General features: G+C 31.3%; 3 protein-coding genes across 5 annotated transcripts; 2 read left to right on the forward strand and 1 right to left on the reverse strand.

Annotated features, from left to right (window-relative positions):
- The first annotated feature begins 1,433 nt into the window (after positions 1–1,433).
- Positions 1,434–7,198, forward strand: LOC124836100 (nuclear transport factor 2). 2 transcript variants are annotated; one of them, XM_047311174.2, is made up of 9 exons: positions 1,434–1,779; positions 1,879–2,013; positions 2,682–2,985; positions 3,284–3,546; positions 4,058–4,256; positions 4,656–4,777; positions 4,862–4,927; positions 5,866–5,947; positions 6,539–7,198. In XM_047311174.2, the coding sequence occupies exons 1-9, from the start codon at positions 1,741–1,743 to the stop codon at positions 6,682–6,684; spliced, it is 1,356 nt and encodes a 451-aa protein (XP_047167130.1). In that variant the 5' UTR covers positions 1,434–1,740; the 3' UTR covers positions 6,685–7,198. The 2 variants fall into 2 exon arrangements, with proteins under 2 accessions (XP_047167130.1, XP_047167129.1); XM_047311173.2 differs by having other exon boundaries at positions 1,435–1,779; positions 3,281–3,546.
- Positions 7,199–9,834: 2,636 nt separating this feature from the next.
- Positions 9,835–11,982, reverse strand: LOC124836104 (uncharacterized). Its single transcript, XM_047311183.2, has 4 exons — positions 11,823–11,982; positions 10,752–11,590; positions 10,303–10,475; positions 9,835–10,192 (listed from the first exon to the last, which is right to left on the reverse strand). The coding sequence occupies exons 2-4, from the start codon at positions 11,547–11,549 to the stop codon at positions 10,069–10,071; spliced, it is 1,095 nt and encodes a 364-aa protein (XP_047167139.1). The 5' UTR covers positions 11,550–11,590; positions 11,823–11,982; the 3' UTR covers positions 9,835–10,068.
- A 6,760-nt stretch (positions 11,983–18,742) lies between these two features.
- Positions 18,743–21,824, forward strand: LOC124836125 (uncharacterized). 2 transcript variants are annotated; one of them, XM_088115376.1, is made up of 5 exons: positions 18,743–18,872; positions 18,988–19,092; positions 19,980–20,114; positions 21,013–21,200; positions 21,415–21,824. In XM_088115376.1, exons 2-5 carry the CDS (start codon positions 19,034–19,036, stop codon positions 21,615–21,617), a joined length of 585 nt encoding a protein of 194 aa, XP_087971502.1. In that variant the 5' UTR covers positions 18,743–18,872; positions 18,988–19,033; the 3' UTR covers positions 21,618–21,824. The 2 variants fall into 2 exon arrangements, with proteins under 2 accessions (XP_087971502.1, XP_047167164.1); XM_047311208.2 differs by lacking the exon at positions 18,743–18,872 and having other exon boundaries at positions 18,879–19,092.
- Positions 21,825–22,218: the final 394 nt, after the last annotated feature.

The raw sequence follows: 22,218 nt of genomic DNA on the forward strand, positions 1-22,218 counted from the left end.
CAACAAAAAATTTATCTTCAAATTCTCTTAAATCCATTTAATCACTCTCTCTCTCAAATCTATTGAAGTGAACAAAGTATTAATGTCATAATTGGTATATTTAAATTGTATATTGTGTTAGTAATTTATAAAAATAACCTTTCACACTTCAATTTAAAAGGAATCCGACAGAATTTTACTAGAAAAAAAATATTTCAACTAAGTAAAATAAAAATTTAGGTTCTAACCTGAGATAAAGTAATAATTTTTTGGTGCCAGAATTTTCATAAATAAAAATAATTTATTTGCAACATTTACTTTCCTATATATTCGAAATCAGAACCTATTTCCTACAGTTACTTTGCCTACGTATTTGAATTAAAAAAAATTAGAACAACATTTTTGTGCAAGTATGAAAATAAGCATAATTATTTATTTATGGAGAGATAGTATAGTAAAAAGAAAACAATTTATTTCACATAAAAGAGATGCGTAATTATTCACTCCTACAAGATATACGTGTTCATATATAACAACTAATATCTTATTCAGGAAAATAATCAAGTGCTTTTTCGTAGAAAAATACAGTGAAATATATGAATTATTATTTAGGTTTTGTTCACTAAATTTGGCGGAGAGTGATTGAATAAATTTAAGAGAATTTGAAGGTAAATTTTTTGTTGTTTATTTGAGTCGATTTTGGAAGTAAGTAAGAGTGGATTTGGAAGTAATGTTTGTGAGAATTAGTGTAGAATTTGATTGATGTGACAAATTAAAAAAATTTACTTCCAAATCCACTCTCACTTACCTCCAAAATTGACTCAAATAAATAACAAAAAATTTAGATTTAAATTCATTCAATCAGTCTCCCCAACAAGTGAACGATTAGAGACATTTTAACCGTTTGCGAAATTTTTGAAATACATTTAAACTGTCCCTTAAAAAAAAAGATAGAGAATAAAGACTACACAATCTATCAAACACTATTTGTAATATTGCATGAATCATGAATTAAATATAGTCATAATACGGAAGAGAAACTTATATAAAGATATTTTTTTTACCTTTGCATTTTGTGTATATAATTTTTTAGATGAAATCATCAAACAATATCTATTATTTAGAAAAAAAGTTTTTAAATTAACACAATTCAAGGATCTATTTTTGCATCATTTACACTATTGATTGAATGCTAGTAGAAAAGTTGTGACTTCTTCAGTTCGAGTCTAAATTAAAGATATCGTATGCTTCCGTAGATTCTGTCTCCATCCCTACATAATCATAACATCAGCCCAATTACTATATCTAGTAGTGTGGCGTGTACCCTGAATCTTAGCCGTCCATCATAATTTTTTGAAATCAATCTGGGCCGTTTATTACAAAGGGGCTATGGGTTATCGGCGCACCCGTTTTATTGTGAGATTTAAATATTAGAAAATATAAAAGAATCACATCACATTCCACTCACACAGTTGCTCAGTCCTTCAGGCACACCTCTCTCATATTTTAACACTCTAAGCTGCGCAGCACCATTCTCAAGCTCCGATCTATAACTCCACACTTCCTTCGTTTCCACACTTTCTCTCTTAACCCCAATCGCCTTCTTTCTCTCTCCTCTCCTTGGGCCTCTTCCTTCGTTTTTAAAGCCCAACGCCGCATCATCTCTTTCTGGATTTAGGGTTTTTGCGCGCTCTCTTCTCCTCGATCTGCCGCAAGACACGGGAGAAGCTCTGCATGCTCTGAACTTCAACGCTCTTCCAGATGGCGTCGTCTTATCCTGGTTCCGTTAGTGCCACACAGGTATTCTCTTACGGCGCTTTTTTTTTTTATTTCCTTAATCTATGCTTTGATCCGCTTCAAGTCAGAGGCTGAGTAAGTGCTCTGATTCTTTGCTTTCAGGTTGGCTCCTACTTCGTCGGACAGTACTATCAGATTCTCCGCCAGCAGCCGAATCTTGTTCACCAGTTTTACTCTGATTCCAGCAGCATGATTCGTGTCGATGGAGATTCCGTTGAAACTGCGCAAGATGTGTTGGTATGCCTTGCTAGCGCATGCATTTTGTTTTTCAAATTTGTTGTTTATGAGAAGTGGTGCTCGAGATTTCTGAGGTGGCTGTTCTGTTTAGGTTATCAATGTTCTGCGGATTTTTTTTTTAGTTTGTGCTTGGTTGGAATATTGTGGAGGATTTTTTTTTGGTATGATAAAATTGTAGTACACTGTGGCTATAGCTAGAGAACACAGAATGGATGCTCGATTTTTTAGGTTTTGGTTTTTAGATGTATTGGCTGGTGCTAATGCCTACTGGCTGAGTAGGTTTGTGTTAATTCTATTAGTTTTGGTGCTCTCATTTGTTGCTTAATTGTCATTCTGCTTCTTTTGATTAGCAATTTTCGTTTTGATTGTTACTGCCTGTTTTTACAGTTTTTTCTCTTTTGTCTGTAAATGCTTTCTATTTTCATTATTTTTTTTAGTTTTAAATAATATGTATAGGAAACAGTGAAGACAGAAAATAAAACTAGAAGTTGATTCCTGTAAAAACTTTTAAAAACAGGAAATAAAGTGAAATCAAGCTGTCGAAAGTGAGAAAAATGTTCTCTCAAAGTAAATATACCTTTATTTTTCTTTCAGATACATGCCTGATAAATGCTTGTGTGGTTTTTTTCTACCTGTTAATAGCTGACCAGGTTAGGGTTCTCATGCAGCAAATTCATTCAATTGTTTCGTTACTGAGTTTCACTTCAATTGAGATCAAGACCATCAATTCTCTCGACTCTTGGGATGGAGGTGTGATTGTCATGGTCTCAGGTTCTGTGAAGCTAAAGGATATCACTGGGAGGCGGAAGTTCGTTCAAACCTTCTTTCTCGCTCCTCAAGAGAAGGGTTACTTTGTTCTGAATGATATTTTTCATTTTGTCGAAGAAGGTGTTACATACCCAAATATGATACCAGTGCCATCTGAAATTGACAATCAACCGCATGTGTCTGCATCTCTTGCAGAGCCACCAGGTAAATTAGCTGCAGAATTATGTTTTTAGGACAATTTTGCACTAGTTTTACTGAAACTTTGTGCTGCAGTTTGTTTAGTTGAGAGGAGATTCACAATCTGTGTAAAAGGTTTAGAAAAAAGAGTTTTTAATTAACAATAGTAGGTCTCCAAAAACACTTGCTGGTGTGACAGATTTTCTCAGTCCTTTATCTTGATCTCTCCAAACTAAATATAAATAGTATGTATATGTATTGCACACTTTTTTTTTATAGAAAAAAGTACCGTGTTTGATTGAATCCTGCGTTTGTGATTTAGTAGCTTCAGACTACGGTTTGGAGGAAGAAGCTAGGGAATATGTAAACTCAGTTCATATTGACGATGATCCAGTGGACAAGTATAGTCTTCCTGAGCACCAGCAGCAGCTACATGAAGATCTTGAAACCGAAATAGTTGTGGAGGAAACTTCTGCACAGGAGGCATCTCCACCAATTCACAATGTTGTGCATACTGTCCAAGAAACCCCTGCAGCTCTTGTAGAAGAGTCTTTTGAAGAGCCTCCTAAGAAAACTTACGCATCTATTGTATGTAATACTTTCAGTTTAATACCTTTTATTTTTGTGTAACTATGCACTGTCCATTAACAACGTATACACACTGTTGGAGTAACAAATCTTTACTTAAACCATCTTTTAAGTAGTCTTTTATGTTTCCATTATCAAGATTTCCTTAAATTGTTTGCAATCTAGAATGTGTTTTGTGAAACAGTGTACATTTTTTCCTTATTTGTCTGCTTTTGGTGTTTTGGCTAGGCAGCATTATATTTTTTGGTATTTTAGATGATGGAGGAAAACAGTAAAAGGAGGGAAAAATTAAAGTCGTCAAAAAAATCAGTTTCCTTGTCAGAAGTTATTTCTTTGGAACTTTCTCTTTCTTTACCTGGCCTCTCTAAATGAATCATAAGGCATCAAATAGTGGGAAAGTCTTAATCTGTGTTCCTTTTGTATATGTGGTCCTTAAACCTAATTACAGAGGAATTGATTTTCAGCTTTTGGTGTTTTTTCTTAATTTAATCGTGTAACAATGAACTTGCAGTTACGAGTCTCCAAAGGACAGCCCGTGTTATCAGCTGCTCCACAGCATGTTCCACAATACACCTTTAAAAGTGCCCCACCTCCTTCAGAGTTGAACCATGTAGCACAGCCCGCAATTCAGCAGTCGAGCCCTGTATCTATGTATGTCCCTGAGTCAGGGTCTGAGCCTGCAGATGAAGGCTATGGGCTAGAAGACGAAGGTTTAGTTTATCATCCTGATATTATGATCAGTTTCATTGTGGTTCTGGTGTCTATATACCTTTTATTACTTGTATCATTTAGGCTGATGGTCTGGGAGTTACTTTATTTTTTCTACTAGGAGTGAAAATTATGCAAGTTTTTTCACAATTATACTTGTTGAAAGATTTTTTCGGCCAAAATTATTTTGGCAGACTTTATAGGATGTTCCGGGCATAAACCTTTTGATCCATAATATTTAGAAAAAGAAATTTGACATTATTTATAATGAAAATGGTTCAGTTCTTGCATTTTGGAAACTGCATTTCTTTACCGTTGTTATATGACTTACATTGTCTAACATGGTCTTAGAATTTTTAGAATCAAAACATCAAGTTGATTTCTGATCTTAATTGTTCCAGGTGAAGTAACCTCTGTCTATGTGAGAAACTTGCCTGCTAACGTTACTGAAGCAGAGATTGACCAGGAATTTAAGAATTTTGGCAGAATTAAGACAGATGGAATATTCATTAGGGTCCGAAAGGTAGCTCCTCACTCATGGATTAAATTGAATGCTCTCCTTTCGTGAGTAATAGAAAAAAGGCAAAGTAAAAGTTGATGTTTACAGGAAATTGGAGTGTGCTATGCATTTGTGGAATTTGAAGATATCATTGGTGTTCAAAATGCGCTTCAGGTTTGTTTGTTATTTTATGTTGTGTTTTCTTATTAGACCTAATTTTCATTTGATAATCTAATATTAAAGTAAACCTTGATAAGCAGAAAAATACGTAGAACATTTCGACATTTTTGTTGTTGTTGATTTACTGGACTGTATCTGTTTCAGAAATTATACAACATCAATTTTTCTATTGCTTAAATCTAACACATCTCTGTTTCCTTATTTTTGATTTATTGTCATTATCAATTGTTTTCACATGGCTATGTAATGAAATTGACTTGTTTTGACTTATACTTTTATGTTTCCTGGTTCAATTCCATGGTTTATTATTAGTCTTTAAGAAAAGCATGAGAGTAGTTTCTCTAGTTGAATATGTAGTGAAAAGTGAAATCAGGTATCTACATCTTATGAATTTGAAGTATTTTTGTCAATAAAACAAAGATGTCTTGCGCTCATCGTCCCTAGTAGTGCTCAAGTTATGTCACTCTAATTTAAAGTACTCCTCCCCCTTCAAAGACGTAATATGTTACATCTATTCATTTTAATGTAAATGACCCTCTTAGTTGTGGCAACACTAGTAAGCCAGTCTTCCAAGGTCACTTGTTAAACTTGAACTTTCTCTCTCACTTGCGTTTGATTTAAAAATTTAGATGAATTTGAAGTTTTAAACAGACATCTGATTTTGGCTTTGGATTTCATTTCATCTTCTATTGTTTCAGAGTTGGAGTTTGAAACTAGTTGTTGATTATTATTGAAGAAATATCATTCCGTAAAGGGGTGTAATTTTTAAATTTAGGGCAGAGGAAGTGTAGTGTAGTTTTCCCAAAACATAAATATGTAATCCTGCTCAACTCAACTGTCTTGTTATGCAGGTTGCTTATATTTTTATTCATATTGTATTTTTAATGCGATAACATGGTTCTTATCTTTGTCCATTCTATACTTCATTGTAGGCTTCTCCAATTCAGTTAGCTGGAAGACAGGTATACATAGAAGAGCGGAGGCCAAACAGTGGCAGTGCAGTTCGAGGAGGAAGTAATGTTTTACCTTTTCATTTATCTCTTATACTTTCAAATGTTTTTAGCTTCTCAAGTAGTGTGGGTTAAATCCTTCGAAGGTGTTTATTGCTTACTGCAATTGTTAGTGTCGGAGGGCACCTAATAAATACATGCTCAATAGCATTTGTGATCTGAGTGATAGCCTTATGGCTGAACATGCTAATGAACCTGTTGAGCACAAATTGGCATTTATTACTAAAATATGCATGTATGATTGAAGGAATAAGGAAAAAGAAATAAGTGTCTTCATAAGCTAACATTATCTCACGCACAAGTTAATTTATAGAAGTTGTTTATTAGCTTGTACAAAATCTGTTTTTAATGCATAAGCTAATTTTAGCTTATGGAGAAACTAATTCTCTTTTCCTTTCTATTTTTGTCTTGTAATAGTGTTTCTAAAGAAGTTTCTAATATACTATCAATATTTATAAATAAATTGACTTGGAAGAGGTATAATATGTCTGTAAAATTGATACTCTTCCGTTGTCAGTTCGGAGGTGATTTCTGTTAAAATTAGAAAATGATTTGGTTATATTGAAATCCATTTCATTTTTATTTGGTTGATCAGGAAGGGGAAGAGGCAGAGGCAGTTATCAAGCAGATGCTCCGAGAGGGCGTTTTGGTGCAAGGAACATGGGAAGGGGAAGTAATCTGGATAATTCAGACTACTCCAGACCAAGAGGCGATGGTTATCTTCAGCGTAGTTCACGATGAGAAAGAAAATGGCAAAAGCATGGACTGAGAATATGCTGTTGAAAGGGCTTATACAATTAGTGAATCTGTGCTTGGTGTGGGTATTTACTGCAGAAAATTTTCTTATGTGGTTTCACATTTAGTAGTCTTACGTTTTGGGTGCGTCTTTTTCTAGTAAAAGCCATTGAGACTTTAAACAGTTTGTTTCACAAGCATAGATCAGTTGGTTCCCCTTGAATGTTCTTTAACATGCCATTCGCGTGGGAAGTTTTGGTTGTTGTTTGTATTGTTCCATGTTTGGATTGTGGCGGCCTTTTTATCGGGAGGGGTGTTCAAGTTAAGAAAGTGGTTTAGTTTAGACATCAGTAGAGGTTGTGCTTAATTGTCAGATGTTGCGGTGCATTTATGGGTGCATCGGCTCGCTGCCTTTCCTTTGGTAAAACTTGTTGTAGTAAGTACCATGCAAATCTTTTAATTCTTCTCTATTAGTTTCGGGACATTGTTGGGACGTAGATAATTAAATCTTTTCAATTAATGATTTGACTTCTAATCTTTTCATTTAACGATTAGACTTTATTTTAAAACAACTCCAACGATGAGAAGGCTTCTCTACATTTATGTACATTTATCTATTATTTTGGAAAATTTAATTCAAAACCATTGTTATATGTAGCTACATACTTGGTCTTCACATCGCTCGTGAGCGTGGTTTTATAATTTTTATCTGTCCCGTATGGCTAATGTTTGGATGTGTTAGAATTATTTTGTATTAGCTTAACTGTATTTTAAAAGCTGCACAGACCTTTCAAAGTTAGGATTAATTAAGATTTAAGTTTTTGTTAAAATTGGGGTTAAAAAATTTCTTCTACAAAGTGCTTAAAAGTTGTATATTTCAATTGAATGTACTTAAAAGTTTTTCTTTTATTTGTTTTTAAAGGTGTTTTAAAATATTATTTTTGTAATTAATGAATAATATATATTGTAACACCTTACTTTATCTAAATTTTTCTGTTAAGTGAGATATTACTTAATTGATATAAAACATAAAGAATTATATAATTATAAAGTATATTTACGGTTTTTCATTTTTCTTGTTACAGAAAGTTTAAACATTTATAAAATATCGTACAGGAGAAATATATAACATTCAGTATAATACATCTATGTATAAAAGTCTCCAACTTTAAGAATGACCAGGTTCCCGTTTTCTCAAGATTTGTTGATTCGTATTGTTACATGTACCTTCATCTGTTCCATATAAAGAATACGATCATCATCACAGGCGAACTATGATCACAAACAAAACAGTACAAAGGGTAAATTAGTGTGTTTATAAAATGTTTTATCATCTCAAACACAAATCAACCCTCATCGCTCAAACTAATATTTCAAAAAACCATGTCATTGACTCATCGTTCAAACTAATATTATACTTACTTTTGTTTCGTAATACTTTGTTCACTTGAATGGATCTAGGAAGAATGATTAAATGGATTTGAAGGTAAATCTTTTATTGTTTATTTAAGTGGATTTGGACGTAAGTGAGAATGAATTTAGAAGTAAATTTTTTTAATATGTCACATCAATCAAATCTTACACTAATTATCACAAACTTTGCTTTCAAATCCATTTTCACTTACCTCCAAATCCACTCAAATAAACAAAAAACAAAAAATTTACCTTCAAATCCTCTAAAATTTATTCAATCACTCTCACATAATTCATTCAAGTGAACAAAGCCTAAGAGTCATCAAGTCACTGAGAGCATAAACTTGGTCAGCACTAACAAACCCATAGTCAAGGGTCTAATCATAAGAAACATGGCCGAACGAATCCAACAAAAGTCCACTGAGGTCAAACTCTTCTTCTCTTAGACCATCATGGAGTAGAATAATTTTAAACTCTGTATTATGGACTTAGCAGTGTAAGATTTATTTTTAGAATCATGTATTTTGAGTCAAATAAAATAGGATTTTTGATCACTTAAGTCAACAAAGACTAAGACCCAATGTTTTGAGTGGACGTCTAAAAGCTTGTTTGACCTAAGTGGACATCAAGTGTGTGGTGCTTTCCACCTTTATGTGAATAACCATGTGTCATGAAGATTTTTCATAGTTAGTGGTCTCATGTCTTCTTCCTAATGAAGAAGATTTTTATCACATGTCTTCCTCTTAAAAGAGAGGATTTTTACCTTTTCTAAGATAATTAAGTTTGAGTTTTTAGATTTTCCTTGTACATATTACATATTAGAGACACTCTTGATCTATAAATAAATGTGTTTTCTACTCTTATAATGTTATGTTATCATTTTTGTATCATATTACTTATTTTGGTCACTCAAGGTTAAAGCATCCAAAAATGATCTTCATTAGTTACCTTACTCATTAATTGACCTAATCTTTCTTTATAAATATCTTCCAAATATAACAAAAAGAAACTTAATTATAAATATCTTCCAAATATTTTGAATTACTTTTCATTTGTATTTGACTTTTCGATCGTTTTTTATTTAATTTAAAATATAATATTTACATATCTAAACATTATTAATTTATCGAAAGTTATAATTATATAAAATAAACATTCATCATTTACATGTTTTATATGGGAGAATATTTTGTTATAATTTTATAGGCTTTTATCTGGACTAATATACATATTAAAAATGATTGAAAGCTAAGCAAAGTTTTTTCCTTTTACTTCCAAGTAAAGTTCCATAATATTCTATAAATAAAATCTATCATCTCGTTTAAACAGGTCTTTGCTATTAAAAACCAGTTTAATACTTTGTAGCTCTCATTTCCTGTGGGTATCATGATTTGACGAAATAGGGAGTGGTATTTCCATTAGACCCATTAAAGATATTGAGCAACAGCATTCAATTCCTTCTTCTCCTTTCCATATTCAGGCCAAGAAGACCCTTAACAGCATGACTATTATTTTCTATATTCTGCACCTAAAATATCCTCAGCCAGATTGAGGTCTTCCAGAACCTTTTTCTTCATCATTACTTACAACCTTAATTCCGTCCTGCGTCAATGTTCTGACATTTGTAGTACAATGGCTTAATGTGTTGTTTCCTCAGTTTATGCCCTTTTCTTCATCTAATCTATGTTCTCCTTCTTAAGCTGTGCAGTGCCTTTGATGAAACATACAAGTACTAGTCCCGAATAAAACGTGTAATCAATCAGTAGACGTTGATTAAGTAATTAGTTTGTGCACAACTCTGACAAAGGAAAAGAACCAACTGTGCTACAGAAACTCAAAGCTAGAGATCGTAGATTTGTCTTATTAATAGAATGTGCAGCTTTCTGAACAGAACCATCCCTTACAACATTGGCTTCAATACAAGAATTTCAACACATGATGGTAAGACACTCGCTTCTGCATTCCAACTCCACCAATTCAAGCACCTGCTGTAGCCATAGCTCCTTGATGAGAATGAGGCGGCAAACACTGTGCTTCATTGTTACCATCTTCCTCTTCCTCTGCGTCCCAAAGGAAACTAGCATATGCTGCATGTACATGGCTGTTATCATAAAAAAAAAAATAACTTCTTTTGTCAGAATGCATTTCAAACCATTATAAAGCTCTATGAAATAACATAGCATTCTACATGTTCTGCACAGCAGCACATACCTGTCTTCAGGAGAGGCTTGGACTGCTCTTTCAAAATAGCTGGAGGCACGTTCTTGGTCATGGTGTACCTCCCAAACCAGCTTCCCATACTGTGATAGAACATCTCCATCATTTGGGTCTGCCAGTATGGCACGAGAATAGTACTCCTCTGCTCCTTCGCGATCCTGTTTGCACTGTAAAAAGACAAAAATCATCATCACCAAAACACCTACTAACAAGACCAAGTTTTGGTGTTTTTCCTAACACTAGATTTTCACTTCCAAGTAACCAAATCCTCTGAAAGAAGTTGCAAAAGTAGCTTATTATGACCCGACAAATTGGTTATCATGAGGAGTGTTCAAACACGTGAAAGTCTTAGATATAGTTTGTTTAGATGTGATTTGTATTTAAGGTTTTCCCCTTTGAAAATTGAAGATTTTGTTTTGAAAACTCAGGGAAACAGAACTCACCTGATACAAAAAATTAGCATAATTCCTGAGAAACAAAGGATCCCCTGGATTTTCTTTCACCATTTTCTTGTAATACTCCTCCACATCATGCCTATCTCCATCATTCCCTCCAGAACCCAAAGGATTGTGATCACTACTACCTCCACCACCCCCTATGCAGCCACCTATGCCATCCCCACAGCACTCTACGCCAAGCCCCTTTGCAAGATACATTTCTTTACCACTACCAACCTCTTCCTGCTCACCAAAACTCACTCTGCAAACTCCATCTTTCGCTTTCCAAGCTTCACTCAATATCACACCATTCACCACACTCAACCCCTCTACCCCCTTCTCCTCCCCTTCTTCACTCTCACTTTCCATTTCTTCATCTTCCTCTTCTAGACGCAAGCCGCTGTGCTTACCAAGCGAGAAAGAAGGAATTGTCTCCAGCATCAAGCACCTGTTCCTCGTTGGAAACCTCTTGGAAGGGTCTGAAAATTCCAAAATGTCTTCGTTGTTGCAGGAGTAGGCTAAGTCTTGCAAGTTCCCATCAGATTGAACTCTTCTAAAGCCTTTGTTTTTCCTTTCAAGCTCACCAATTGAGGGAGAGATTGGGGAAGAACCACATGAGAAGGAAGGGAGAGTGAAGGACCCAGTTTGGGGGACATGAAGTTTGTGATAATGTTGCGGAACGCCGGTTGGTGGAAAGTGCTTGATTGCATGGCTGGTTTCTGAGTGAATACTGTTGTTAGGACTATCTGTGAAGTTGGAAAGGAGGGATCCAAGAACTGGCGTTGAAGAGCTTCTTAGCAGCATGTTTTCTGATTCAAGATAACTTCTGTGTGGCTGTCGCTAGCCTTTTGGGTACAAATCATGGACAAAATACAACAAAACTGCAAATTACTTCTTCAGGAAAACCAAAACAATAAACTAGAGAAGAGAAAGGCATAAAGCATGTCATTTTTTCAAACAGAAAACAAATTGGCATGGATACAAGGAAATGTAATAACACTAATTGCTCATTCGATAACACAAAAAAACTAATGTTTCGGTTGGAAAAGGAAGAGAAAGAGAAGAAAAGAAAAATACCCTTTTGAGACGATGTAGAGTCCTTGATGCACTATAATCTATGCAAGAAGGAAAGATTTTTTGTAGCAGCACACAACATATAAAAACATTTAAATGTACAAAAGCAGGATCCTTTATATATAAAGGAGAAGACTTTGCCGGTGGGGTGCATGTGAACATGAGTGGTTTAACCTTCTCTGTCAAATATTATAATAAGAAAAAAGATTAATTTTTCACCCTAAAAAAGCAAATTCATTTGGGTGGTGAATGTGTGGTAGATGTAGCATTTGGAAAAATATCAACTTGTGAAGAGTAGTTGGATGACAGTGCATATGGAAATTGAAAAGTACTCGGAAAAGGGCAACATTGTTTCCATTGCAGTAATTAAAATGAAAAACATTTTCATAATTATTATTAGAAAAAGATGAAAAAGAAAAATATGCATTATTGAAGAAAGTACTGGCATACCAACCTTTCACATGGAGGGCACGACCCTCCGAGCAGCAAGGATAATAATTATTGTTTGGCACACCAAAATCTTAATGCAACTTTGTTTCACGTTTGTATTGACAGAAACAAACGCTTCTTCTCCGTACACGTGCCTCATCACGCGCTTATTTGACTGTTCTACAGTTCTTGTACACAACTTGTGAACGATCTTCGAAGATATTCCATCGGGAGATTCTTGCAACGCAATTCAATTGTAGAAACAAAATCAAAACGTGATTCCTCGTGTTTCTGGAACTGCTGTTCCGCTGTACATCCTCTTATGTTAACAAGTTTTCTATTTCTTTTGTCGTTTTTAATGTTTACTCCTCCTCCACTCAACTTATATTTCACGTTCCTTTCTTTCTTCCAACTCATGAAAGATAATCAACAAATAAAACCAAACAAAAAAATGTGACAATTGAGGATCCACAAAATTAAAAAACATGCAAAAAAAAAAACTAAACAAATTTTACAATATAAGCTTTTCACATAATATTTAACACTATTTAGGAAGATATTAGTATGCAAATAAGATACAGTCGATTTATATCTTTTATAAAAGTATTATTTTTTAAGCTAATTGACTATCATTAATATTTACGTTTTTCTATTGTAATAAAATAAGTAATTAAAACAATAAATTATTCTAAAAATATCTTTTAATTATATTAACATATAAATTTTCTCTCTCATAATCGAATAATTTATAATTTATTTATTTATTTTATATAAATACGATCTTGACATTTATATTTTTATTTTTGTAGAATGTGTGGTTTAAAGTTTATATATATATATATTAAAAAAAATTAGTGTCGATAAATAAGTTAATTTAGTTTAATTTATAAAAATAAATACAAATGATTTAGTGTTTTAGTTTCATATATTTATTTAATATTTTTATGATAGAAATAATTTATCTATATTTTGTAGAGTGTAGTTTTTTTCATAAGTTTAGTGTGTTTTTCATATTTCGTATTCTTTTATTTTATTTTTTATTTTTAATAAATTTTGATGTGATGAGAAATTATTAATGAAATTTAAATTTAAATGTCAATTCTTTTTTAATATCTAATATTAATGCATAATAACTTTATTTGAAACTTATTTATTTATTTATAATTCAAATCACCTAACTTTTCATAATTTATATTTATATTTTTTTCATATCATCAAACATATTTATCACTAATTTAAATGACTCTTTTTTTTTATATCTATGAAAAATAAAACTAGTAAATTGAGACATCTAAGACACTATAACAAAATTTACCTTTAAATATGTCTTAAACCCTATAAATTTAAAAATAAAAACTAAAAAATATAAAATAAGAAAATTGATAATCTTTACATATAAGACTAAGTGAGCAATTAAAGAAATAATTTTATACTTATACCTGATTAAATATCATTATTGATATAATTTTTAAATTAATCATTCTAAATTTGATATATACGTGCTAATCTGCAATTGATTACAATGTAAAACTATTTTATTCTGGATACGTAACCTATATTTTTATCTTTGTGTGTTTTCTCTCTTGTTATAATAAAAAAGTTGATTAAATTTAAATTAGAAATACTCTCTCTCTGAAGATTTTTATCAGCCGACACCTAACAGTGTAAACCCTAAACCTCTTCTAATTAGAATTGAGGTCACAAATTCATCAATTCATTTATACACATTGATTTCAAATATATATTATAATGATAACAAATCTCCTAAGTTTTTTAAGTTACAAATAATATATTTTCTAACAATATTGAATGATCGAAAATTTGATAATCTTATAAAGAAATATGGTTTTAAATATAAAAAAAAAATAAGTATAATCATATATGAGAAGACAAAAGAGTTGCAGTTTCAAATAAAAGGAGAAATGAAAGTGGAGCAGTTAGACTTGTGTAAAGATTAACATTTTGTTTCTATATAAAATTTGAATTTGTTATTGGAAAAAGTTATGTACTTTTGATAAATGATGGCTTCTAACAAATACTTATAATTTATAAATAAAGAAATACCAATACAAATTACTATGCAAAATTAGGTTAGAACACAAAGTCAATATGAGGATGCTTAATAATCACAATGAGATTGTTAACTACTACTTTTAGAAATTTGACATGACAATTTTCTCTATCTCGAAACCTTGATTTTTTTAATTTATACTATAATTTTTATTATAATAATGAAAAAAAAAGAAAAAAAGTAATCTAATAACAATTATGTGGTTGGAAAATAATATTATGAACACGTTATAAAAATATCTATGACAATGTCATTCCATCTTGAAATATTGACATCACACAAAAGTTGATGAATCGAATTTTGAATTTAATGTTTTATTTGGACTAGGAGTGAAATAAAGAGGAATCAGCTAATAAGAGAGAAAATAATATAAATGATATAAGTAAATAAATAATCACTGAAAAATATGTTTTATTTGGATGAATAAAAATAACAAGTCAACAGAAGAGAAAAAAACATATAAGTTTTTATATAAATTAAAAATATTATTTGTTAACGTAAAACTATTTATTTATTTTACCCCATTATTTAAATGTCTTATTATGTGAAATATATATTAAATTTAGCATTTGGGTGTGTTAGACTAGTAATGCATTGAATAGTTTTTCCTCTGTATATTTGTAATGGCTCAAATGCGATGAATTTCATTTCGTGGAAAATTTTGTATTCTCTCTCTCTCTAAGTTAAAACGATATATTTAACTAAAAATATAATTGAACTTGTATGTTTCTGTTCTTGTATTAACTTTTGTATACCTTCAAAAATAAAATAAAATAAATAATTTGATACATAATTCATTTAAGAATGTATAAATACCTTTAAATGGTTAAGAAAGTTTGCTAGATCCCAAACAAGTTTATCCAAATAATAAATGAAAGTGGGTTTAAAATATTAAATTCGAATACAAATTTGCCTTGTATTTTCTAATATGGAATCAAGAATGTTAAAATTGTTATGACCTGACCTATATCAACATGGAAAATTATGCACTATTTTTATTTTCTAAACTAAAGATGTTTATAGATTGAATATATATAATAAACCTAATTTCTTGCATATATTTGATAAAATATTGTTTAGAAATATTCTTTTTCTTTTACGATTTCATAATTTATATATTACTGATAACTAATTAAAAGCTTCTCAATAACATTTGATGATGAAAATATCATTAATATTAAAATCTCTAACTCAGGTTATAGTAATTTTATTTTAGAGAATGATAGAATATATATATATATATATATATATATATATATATATATATATATATATATATATATATATATATATATATATATATAAAGCAATTCCAAAATCAAAACATTCACATTCCATTCCATTCAAGATTCTAAAACTATTTATATTAAATATGGTTAAGGAAGTTATGTTCCAATATTTTACAAATAAATCAACCATTCAAAATGCTATTCCAATTCTCAAGGATAATAAAGAATTAAAAACTTCCACAATTTTGCATATATTTATATTTAATATACACAAAGTCAAATCATCACAGAAAAACGTAAACTAGAATTTGGAAAAGAATTAACTTATCTTCATCCTTAAGATAATTAATTAATAAGATGAGTAAAAGATATCGAAAAATCTTCTAAAATATTTATAAGAAGTCAAACATAACAAACAAATTATATTTTAAAAGGAAAAATTTACAAAAAAAAAAAAAACTTAAAAATCTAAGCTCAAAGAAAAAAGAAGACTTAAAATATAAGGAAAATATCATATAAACTTTTGGATGATTATATTTAAAATATAGAATATATATTCTATATTTTTACTTTATATATATATATATATATATATATATATATATATATATATATATATAAAGTAAAAAGATAGACATGTACTATGAAATGCAATACTATATAAAAAGTCTAATTGTCATTTAAGTGACTATTTATTGAAAAATAAAATGTTAAAGGACTTTTTATCATTATATATTTTTTAACATATTGAAAAAGGGAAAATAAAATGGAGTATTAGAATCGACAAATGTTTTAAAATAATGACATCGAACATTTTCATGTTTAAATAATTTAATAATATAAATAAAATTTTATAAATATGTCTTGTTACTTAAAATATATATAATTTATTTAGAACTCAATTTGTAAATTTCTTTTCTCTTGTATACGAACCTTCTAACTCTTAAGTCATCTCTTTGACAATCCGAAAGTACCTAAGAGATCACAACGACGATATCTAAGAGTTCATCCGATTAGTCTTCCAAAAAGAGTAAGTTAGTTTTTATTTCTTTCCTAATTTGAGTTCCTTCTTGTACGTGAGAAAAATTTCTCATCGCATGTAAAATTTTAGAGATTTTGTTTGTTCTTCGAGGATCATTGATCCTAATGATCTGTTTGAATCAAATTTCGCGATTTATAGGTATTTATAGAATTTTTTGAGTTGAGGTGAGGAAGTAGCTCTTTATAGTCGTCTAAGCTTTCCCAAAAAGGTAAGGAAAGTTAAAATTGTCTTTGATTTCTTGTCTAGAAGATTCTAAAGGTAGGTCATGATTGATGTGTAATAAAATTGTGTTTAATTGATGAGTTATTATGAGGTGAACTAATTTTGTTATTGACTATTGACAAAAATTTGATGTTTTGTGTGAAAATTGATTATTGATTCATGGTGTTGTTGATGAAGGATGGTATGATAAACTTGTACTGAGTTGTATTGATTTGATCATATGAGGTTGTTGTATTAGAGTATAGGTTTGGTATTAAAAACTAATGTGGTTTTGAGATTAGTAAATAAATAGAACTTATGTTTAGTTTTGGATAAAAAAGGAGGCTTGATAAAAGAAGGCTTGATAGGTGAATTTTGAGTCACAGGTTGAATGTGAAAAGTTGAGGTTTAATGTCTATGTTAAAGTCAATTTAAACTTGAAGAGATCTTTAATTGAGCTAAATTTGAAGTGGAATAGGTTATGGACTGATAGGTTACATGTTAAGTTGTTTTTGGTCAATTCTGACTTGTTTAGAGGTTGAAATTTACCAGTTTTGGTTAGAAATGAGGGAGGTTGAATTATGAGCTATCAATTGGTGTTCTAGTTGGAGTTGGGTTAGGAATTCATAATAAAATAAGTTTAAAGAGGTTTGAGTTAAGTCATACAAAATTGGATAGGTCAATTGAAGGTTTAGAATACTAAATAGGACTGTAGAAGTTAGGTTGAGGGATACAAATCTTGCAAAATTGATGTTCTACAAAATTCTACAGGCTCGCTAGGTGAGTAAAAGAGTGTTTTGACAAAGAGTTTTAACAGAGAGTTTTAGAGGCTAGGCGAGCTAGCTTGCTGAGCTGGAGAAGCTTTCTGTTTAGACTCTGGTTGGGTAATGAGAGGAGCTCGCTAGGCAAGCAGGTCCGCGTTGGGCACTTGGTTTGTTTATGTGTTATGTTATTGCTTTTCTTTCTTATTAACAACCATTACTATAATACTTTTAAGAATGTTTGGTAAGTCAAGTGAAATGTTCAACATGATTTATTAATGAGTTTATGATTAAAATTAATGAGGATATGATTTGTTTAAGTATGTGAAAGGGGATTCTATGAGGAAAGCCCTTATGTAATGTTATGTGGTGAGGAGTAGTAGAAAGTCCTTAGCCTCGGATCGGTTTGACCATAAGCGTTTGACGAACTAATCTTGTGTGACAGTTTAGGTGATATGTTGTTTCACCACACATGTATCTGGATGATCATGTTTAGAGTCTAGAAATATGTGTGTCAAATTATGCTTGGTTTTAATTGATTTGATACTAAAACTGTATGTTTATGATTTGTATTAAAATACGTTTGATTTTTTAAAATTAGTTTATCATGTTTGCTTGTGTTTTGTTTGTTTTTTTCTTTTGCAATCATCTGGTTAGTGTGAAGAGAAATAAAAGTCTTACTTAGAAGTAAAGATGCCTATACATAGTTAACCTAATATAATTTTTAAATTTTAGATATTGTTGTGTTAAACTTTTAGTTAAAGGTTTAGATGATATTAGTATTAAGTTATATTTTTGGATAATTATAATTATATTTTTATGTTATTTGTTTGTTAATTGTTTTTTGTTATAAAATGTATGATAATTTCTTTTATAATATTAAAACTATAATTTTAGAGTGTTACATAAAACTTTCATCAACTACTCGTATAAAAAATAAGAATATTTAATTATTATAATATTTTCATAACATCTTTGTGAAAAAATAGAAAGAAATGATTCCCTTTGTTAGAATTGAATTTGACTCTCTGGTTAAATGAGTTTCAATCGGATTAAATGAGTAATTATTTTCACTTTTTTTTTTAAGATATTTTACTTAGAAAAGTTTTTTTTTTCAAAAATAAATAAATAGACAAGCATGCTTATTATTCCTCTCACACCTATGCAAAAGATTTAAGAATTAAGTGAAGAACAAAATCACAGTTAACAAGAAATCGAATAAATCAAATGGTAAATTATTTTCAAATTTGAGTTTTGGGTGGAATAGTTCTAAAACTGGTTAAAAGGAACAGTGTCACAATCTTTCTCCAATCTCGTCCTGTAAGTTTAGGGTTTATCATAAGTGTGCTTTCAATCCATTTTCGTGCCCAAAAGAAAACGTAATTTTTTTTTATATTGACGTTCATATACTACGCAAAATCGCAATTTCTTGTAGTTCGTTTTGGTAACTCACGAAATCGCGAGACATTTGTTGATTGATCATGTTGGTAAAGAGATTAAGCTCATTCCTTAAACTCTCCCCAAAACCTCAGATTTCCTCGTAAGCTCTCTGGTTCTTCTTCTATTTCCATCTTATTGCTTTCCTTGTCTTTATTTTTGCCTTGTATTGGATTTAATTATTGTTGAATGGTACTCGTAAATTTTATTGGCGGTTTTATATTTTCTAAGTTACGCGTTTCTATTAGAGATCAATTATTGGATTATATGTATGTGACTGGGTTTGCAAGAATTGGGGATTGGGGATTTTGAGCGTACTCAAACACTCATTTATGTCCTCAACTTTTCACGCTTTAAAATTTCAGAAATCGTAGCTCAACAAAGTAATTATATTCTGTAACTCAAATTAGGAATTTTACCGTTTTCATCACGCTAGGTAAAACCCGTGAATTCAGAATATAGCGAGACTAGTCCTCAAGGAAATGAAGTAAAATAATAGGCTGAAAATATAATTTTGGCTCCTCATCTGAGTCTTTGGTTTCAGGTGGGTATGTCAAGTTTAAAAAGTTTTTATTTAGGTGTGTTAGATCAAAATGGTCTCTCTGTCTATTTTATGCACTAACATTGTTAATTTTGTTTAAGTGGTAAATGCCCACCTGAAGTTGCATCTCTCGAACTTTGTCAGGCATCACCAAATTTAGCAGAGTAACGTGTTAAAGTGAAATTTTTTAAAATTACCGGAGCAAATTGAAACAAAATTTCAGATGAGGGATCAAAACTTAATGCTTATTTATTAATTTTTTTCAGCTGAATTTCTTTTGCAAGTGAAAAACGTGAAGTACTTGTTAACATTTTTATTTAAATGAATACGGGGGATAGATATTCCTACAGATTTCTGCTCTTGCAGATTATCATACATAGTATTCTTGAAATTGACATCATAATTGAAAGGTAATGTGGTTGTGACTACCAATGTTTAAACTGTTGCAGTGCCACGAAGAGTGTGGATGAAGAGAGCAGCAAATACTATGGTAGAAAGGCAGTGTCATTTATTTTGATTACAATTACAGGTGGTGTTGCTCTGAGTGCTCTTGATGACCTTGCCATCTATCATGGATGTAGCAGGTATACGTTGAGCTTTAATTTGGTATGCTGTGTTAAGAGTTGATGATAGCTGGTTATTTTACCTTAATCACTTGGATTGGGAATGCATTAGCCAGGCTTGAGAAAACTATGAAGAGGTTCATTTTAACATAATGTGTTTTTGTAGACTTTAGAGCCCAAAATAAACCTTTTGATTGATTTACGTTGTTTATAATATTTCCCATCTCCCATCTCCCATCTTCATTGTCTATGGAAAGGGTATGTTCCTCAAGGAGGTCAAAACTTTTCCTTGTTTAACTGAAACCTCACCATTCTTACCTGTCCTACATAGTAATGACCAAAAATGCGATGGCTATATTTAGAGAAATATCGATTTTGTAAGGCATGTTTGGCATCTAAAGTTTGTAGTTATCTTCCTTTTCAATATAGTTTTGTATAGCCTTTTCATTTTTCATAGAAAAGAACAGGGGGCACTAAGGTGGTGCACAAAAGCCAGATCTAGAATACTGAGATAATAATTGTACTCTATGTTGCTAACTACAGAAGTTTCTCATAGAGTAAAGAGGCTTTCTGAGATATTTGTTCTTTTTTTGTCCTTTTCCATGCACACTCCAGCTACCCAGCGAGTTGCGATATCTTGCTTCATAAAAAAGATAGTAGCGCTCTAACTTTGATTAAAATAATCGCTACTTTCAAATTCTTCACCATCCTATCTCACCTTATGAATCCTATTCTATTTTTATTTTTATTTTACATATTAGATACTAGATAGTTAGCTTATTGAATACTTTTATGAGACTGCTACTAATACTTATGACTTATCACATAAGTAGTTTCTCGGCTTTTGTTCTTTACATTTCAAAATTGAAAACTTGTCTACCATGGCAGCCCCTAAAGTTATTGGCTGCAAAATTTTCAGCAAGGCCATGGAAAAGGCGATCAAGAACCAAGGACTAATAGATGCTGTCGGAGAACCCATTGTTAAAGGTCCATGGTACAATGCATCTCTTGCAGTAGCTCATAAAAGACATTCTGTTTCATGCTCATTTCCTGTTTCTGGACCGAAAGGCACCGGTATCTTGCAGCTGAAGGCAGTTCGAGATCGAGGTTAGCAATTTGAATGTTTATCTGTATGATTTGAGTGAAAACTTTTTACCAAACTGGAAGTTAACCATTTATGTCTCTATAACCACCATGATCTGCTTGTTTTGCTTTGAAATGTTATATTATTTTGCTTGTGAATTGTTTGGAAAGTGGGAATACCGAGCCCAGTTTTTGATAGGTAATGGAAATTATTATTGGTTTGGCTTCTTTGAAACAGATGACACTTGGTCTTCCTTTTTCCTTCATCGTGACTGGGACATTTTAATCATGGATGCTCTCCTCCATGTACCTGGGAATGAGGAGAGGCACCGAACATTGCGGATCAATCTTGCTGACAATCCTCTTTCTTGCACTGCTTGCACCGAGAGCACACCTCATCCATCGGAAAGTTCAAAGGCAAATTTGACTTCTAATCAATAAAAGCTTAATTGGCACTCTTAAATTCATCTAAAAGCAAGTTTTGGACCTTTATATTTAAATATTTTATATGATTTTGAGGCTAGGTAGACGTCAATATTTTGGCTGACAGAATAAATTTATTTCCAAATTTTCTTTGGGTAACGTGTTATAATATTAGTCACCCACTTATTTTATGAAAATAAAATTTTCCTTGTGGATTGATGTAAATTTTCTTTATTTTGCATTTTTCTTTTGCCTTTTGATCTTGCTAGCTATCTTTTTTGAGATGGTAAATTTTCTTTACTGAGGTAAGCACTGGTAGATTTTGATTGGTGACTTTGTCCATTGGTACCTATACTGTCGGTCTGGGTGAATAAACATTTTTATAAACACTTTCAAGAGAAGAAAATAGAAAGAAAAAGTGAATAAAATTTTCAAAATCATTATGGGTCTAATTTTTAATTTGGGTTAAATATGTTTTTAGTGCCTAAACTATTGGGCGTTTCTGGTTTTCGTCCCTCTTTCAAAGTAAGGTACAATTTGGTCCTCATTCTTTTCGAAACGTTCGTTTTAGTCCTCGAAAAGAATGAGGACGGGACGAAAATCAGAAACGGCCAATAGT

This window comes from Vigna umbellata, chromosome 5, assembly GCF_029865625.1.
Source record: "Vigna umbellata cultivar VRB3 chromosome 5, Vumbellata_1.0, whole genome shotgun sequence".
NCBI classification, from domain to species: Eukaryota; Viridiplantae; Streptophyta; class Magnoliopsida; order Fabales; family Fabaceae; genus Vigna; species Vigna umbellata.

Excerpts from the sequence above, each read along its gene's own strand:
- LOC124836100 (XM_047311173.2), top strand. The coding sequence starts at position 1,741 with ATGGCGTCGTCTTATCCTGGTTCCGTTAGTGCCACACAG. Across the intron at positions 1,780-1,878 it reads GTTCCGTTAGTGCCACACAG|GTTGGCTCCTACTTCGTCGG; the intron begins GTATTCTCTTAC and ends CTTTGCTTTCAG. Across the intron at positions 4,257-4,655 it reads CTATGGGCTAGAAGACGAAG|GTGAAGTAACCTCTGTCTAT; the intron begins GTTTAGTTTATC and ends TAATTGTTCCAG.
- LOC124836104 (XM_047311183.2), bottom strand. The coding sequence starts at position 11,549 with ATGCTGCTAAGAAGCTCTTCAACGCCAGTTCTTGGATCCCTCCTTTCC. Across the intron at positions 10,476-10,751 it reads ATGCTAATTTTTTGTATCAG|TGCAAACAGGATCGCGAAGG; the intron begins GTGAGTTCTGTT and ends GTCTTTTTACAG. Across the intron at positions 10,193-10,302 it reads CAAGCCTCTCCTGAAGACAG|CCATGTACATGCAGCATATG; the intron begins GTATGTGCTGCT and ends TTATGATAACAG.
- LOC124836125 (XM_088115376.1), top strand. The coding sequence starts at position 19,034 with ATGTTGGTAAAGAGATTAAGCTCATTCCTTAAACTCTCCCCAAAACCT. Across the intron at positions 19,093-19,979 it reads CCAAAACCTCAGATTTCCTC|TGCCACGAAGAGTGTGGATG; the intron begins GTAAGCTCTCTG and ends AAACTGTTGCAG. Across the intron at positions 20,115-21,012 it reads ATCTATCATGGATGTAGCAG|CAAGGCCATGGAAAAGGCGA; the intron begins GTATACGTTGAG and ends CAAAATTTTCAG.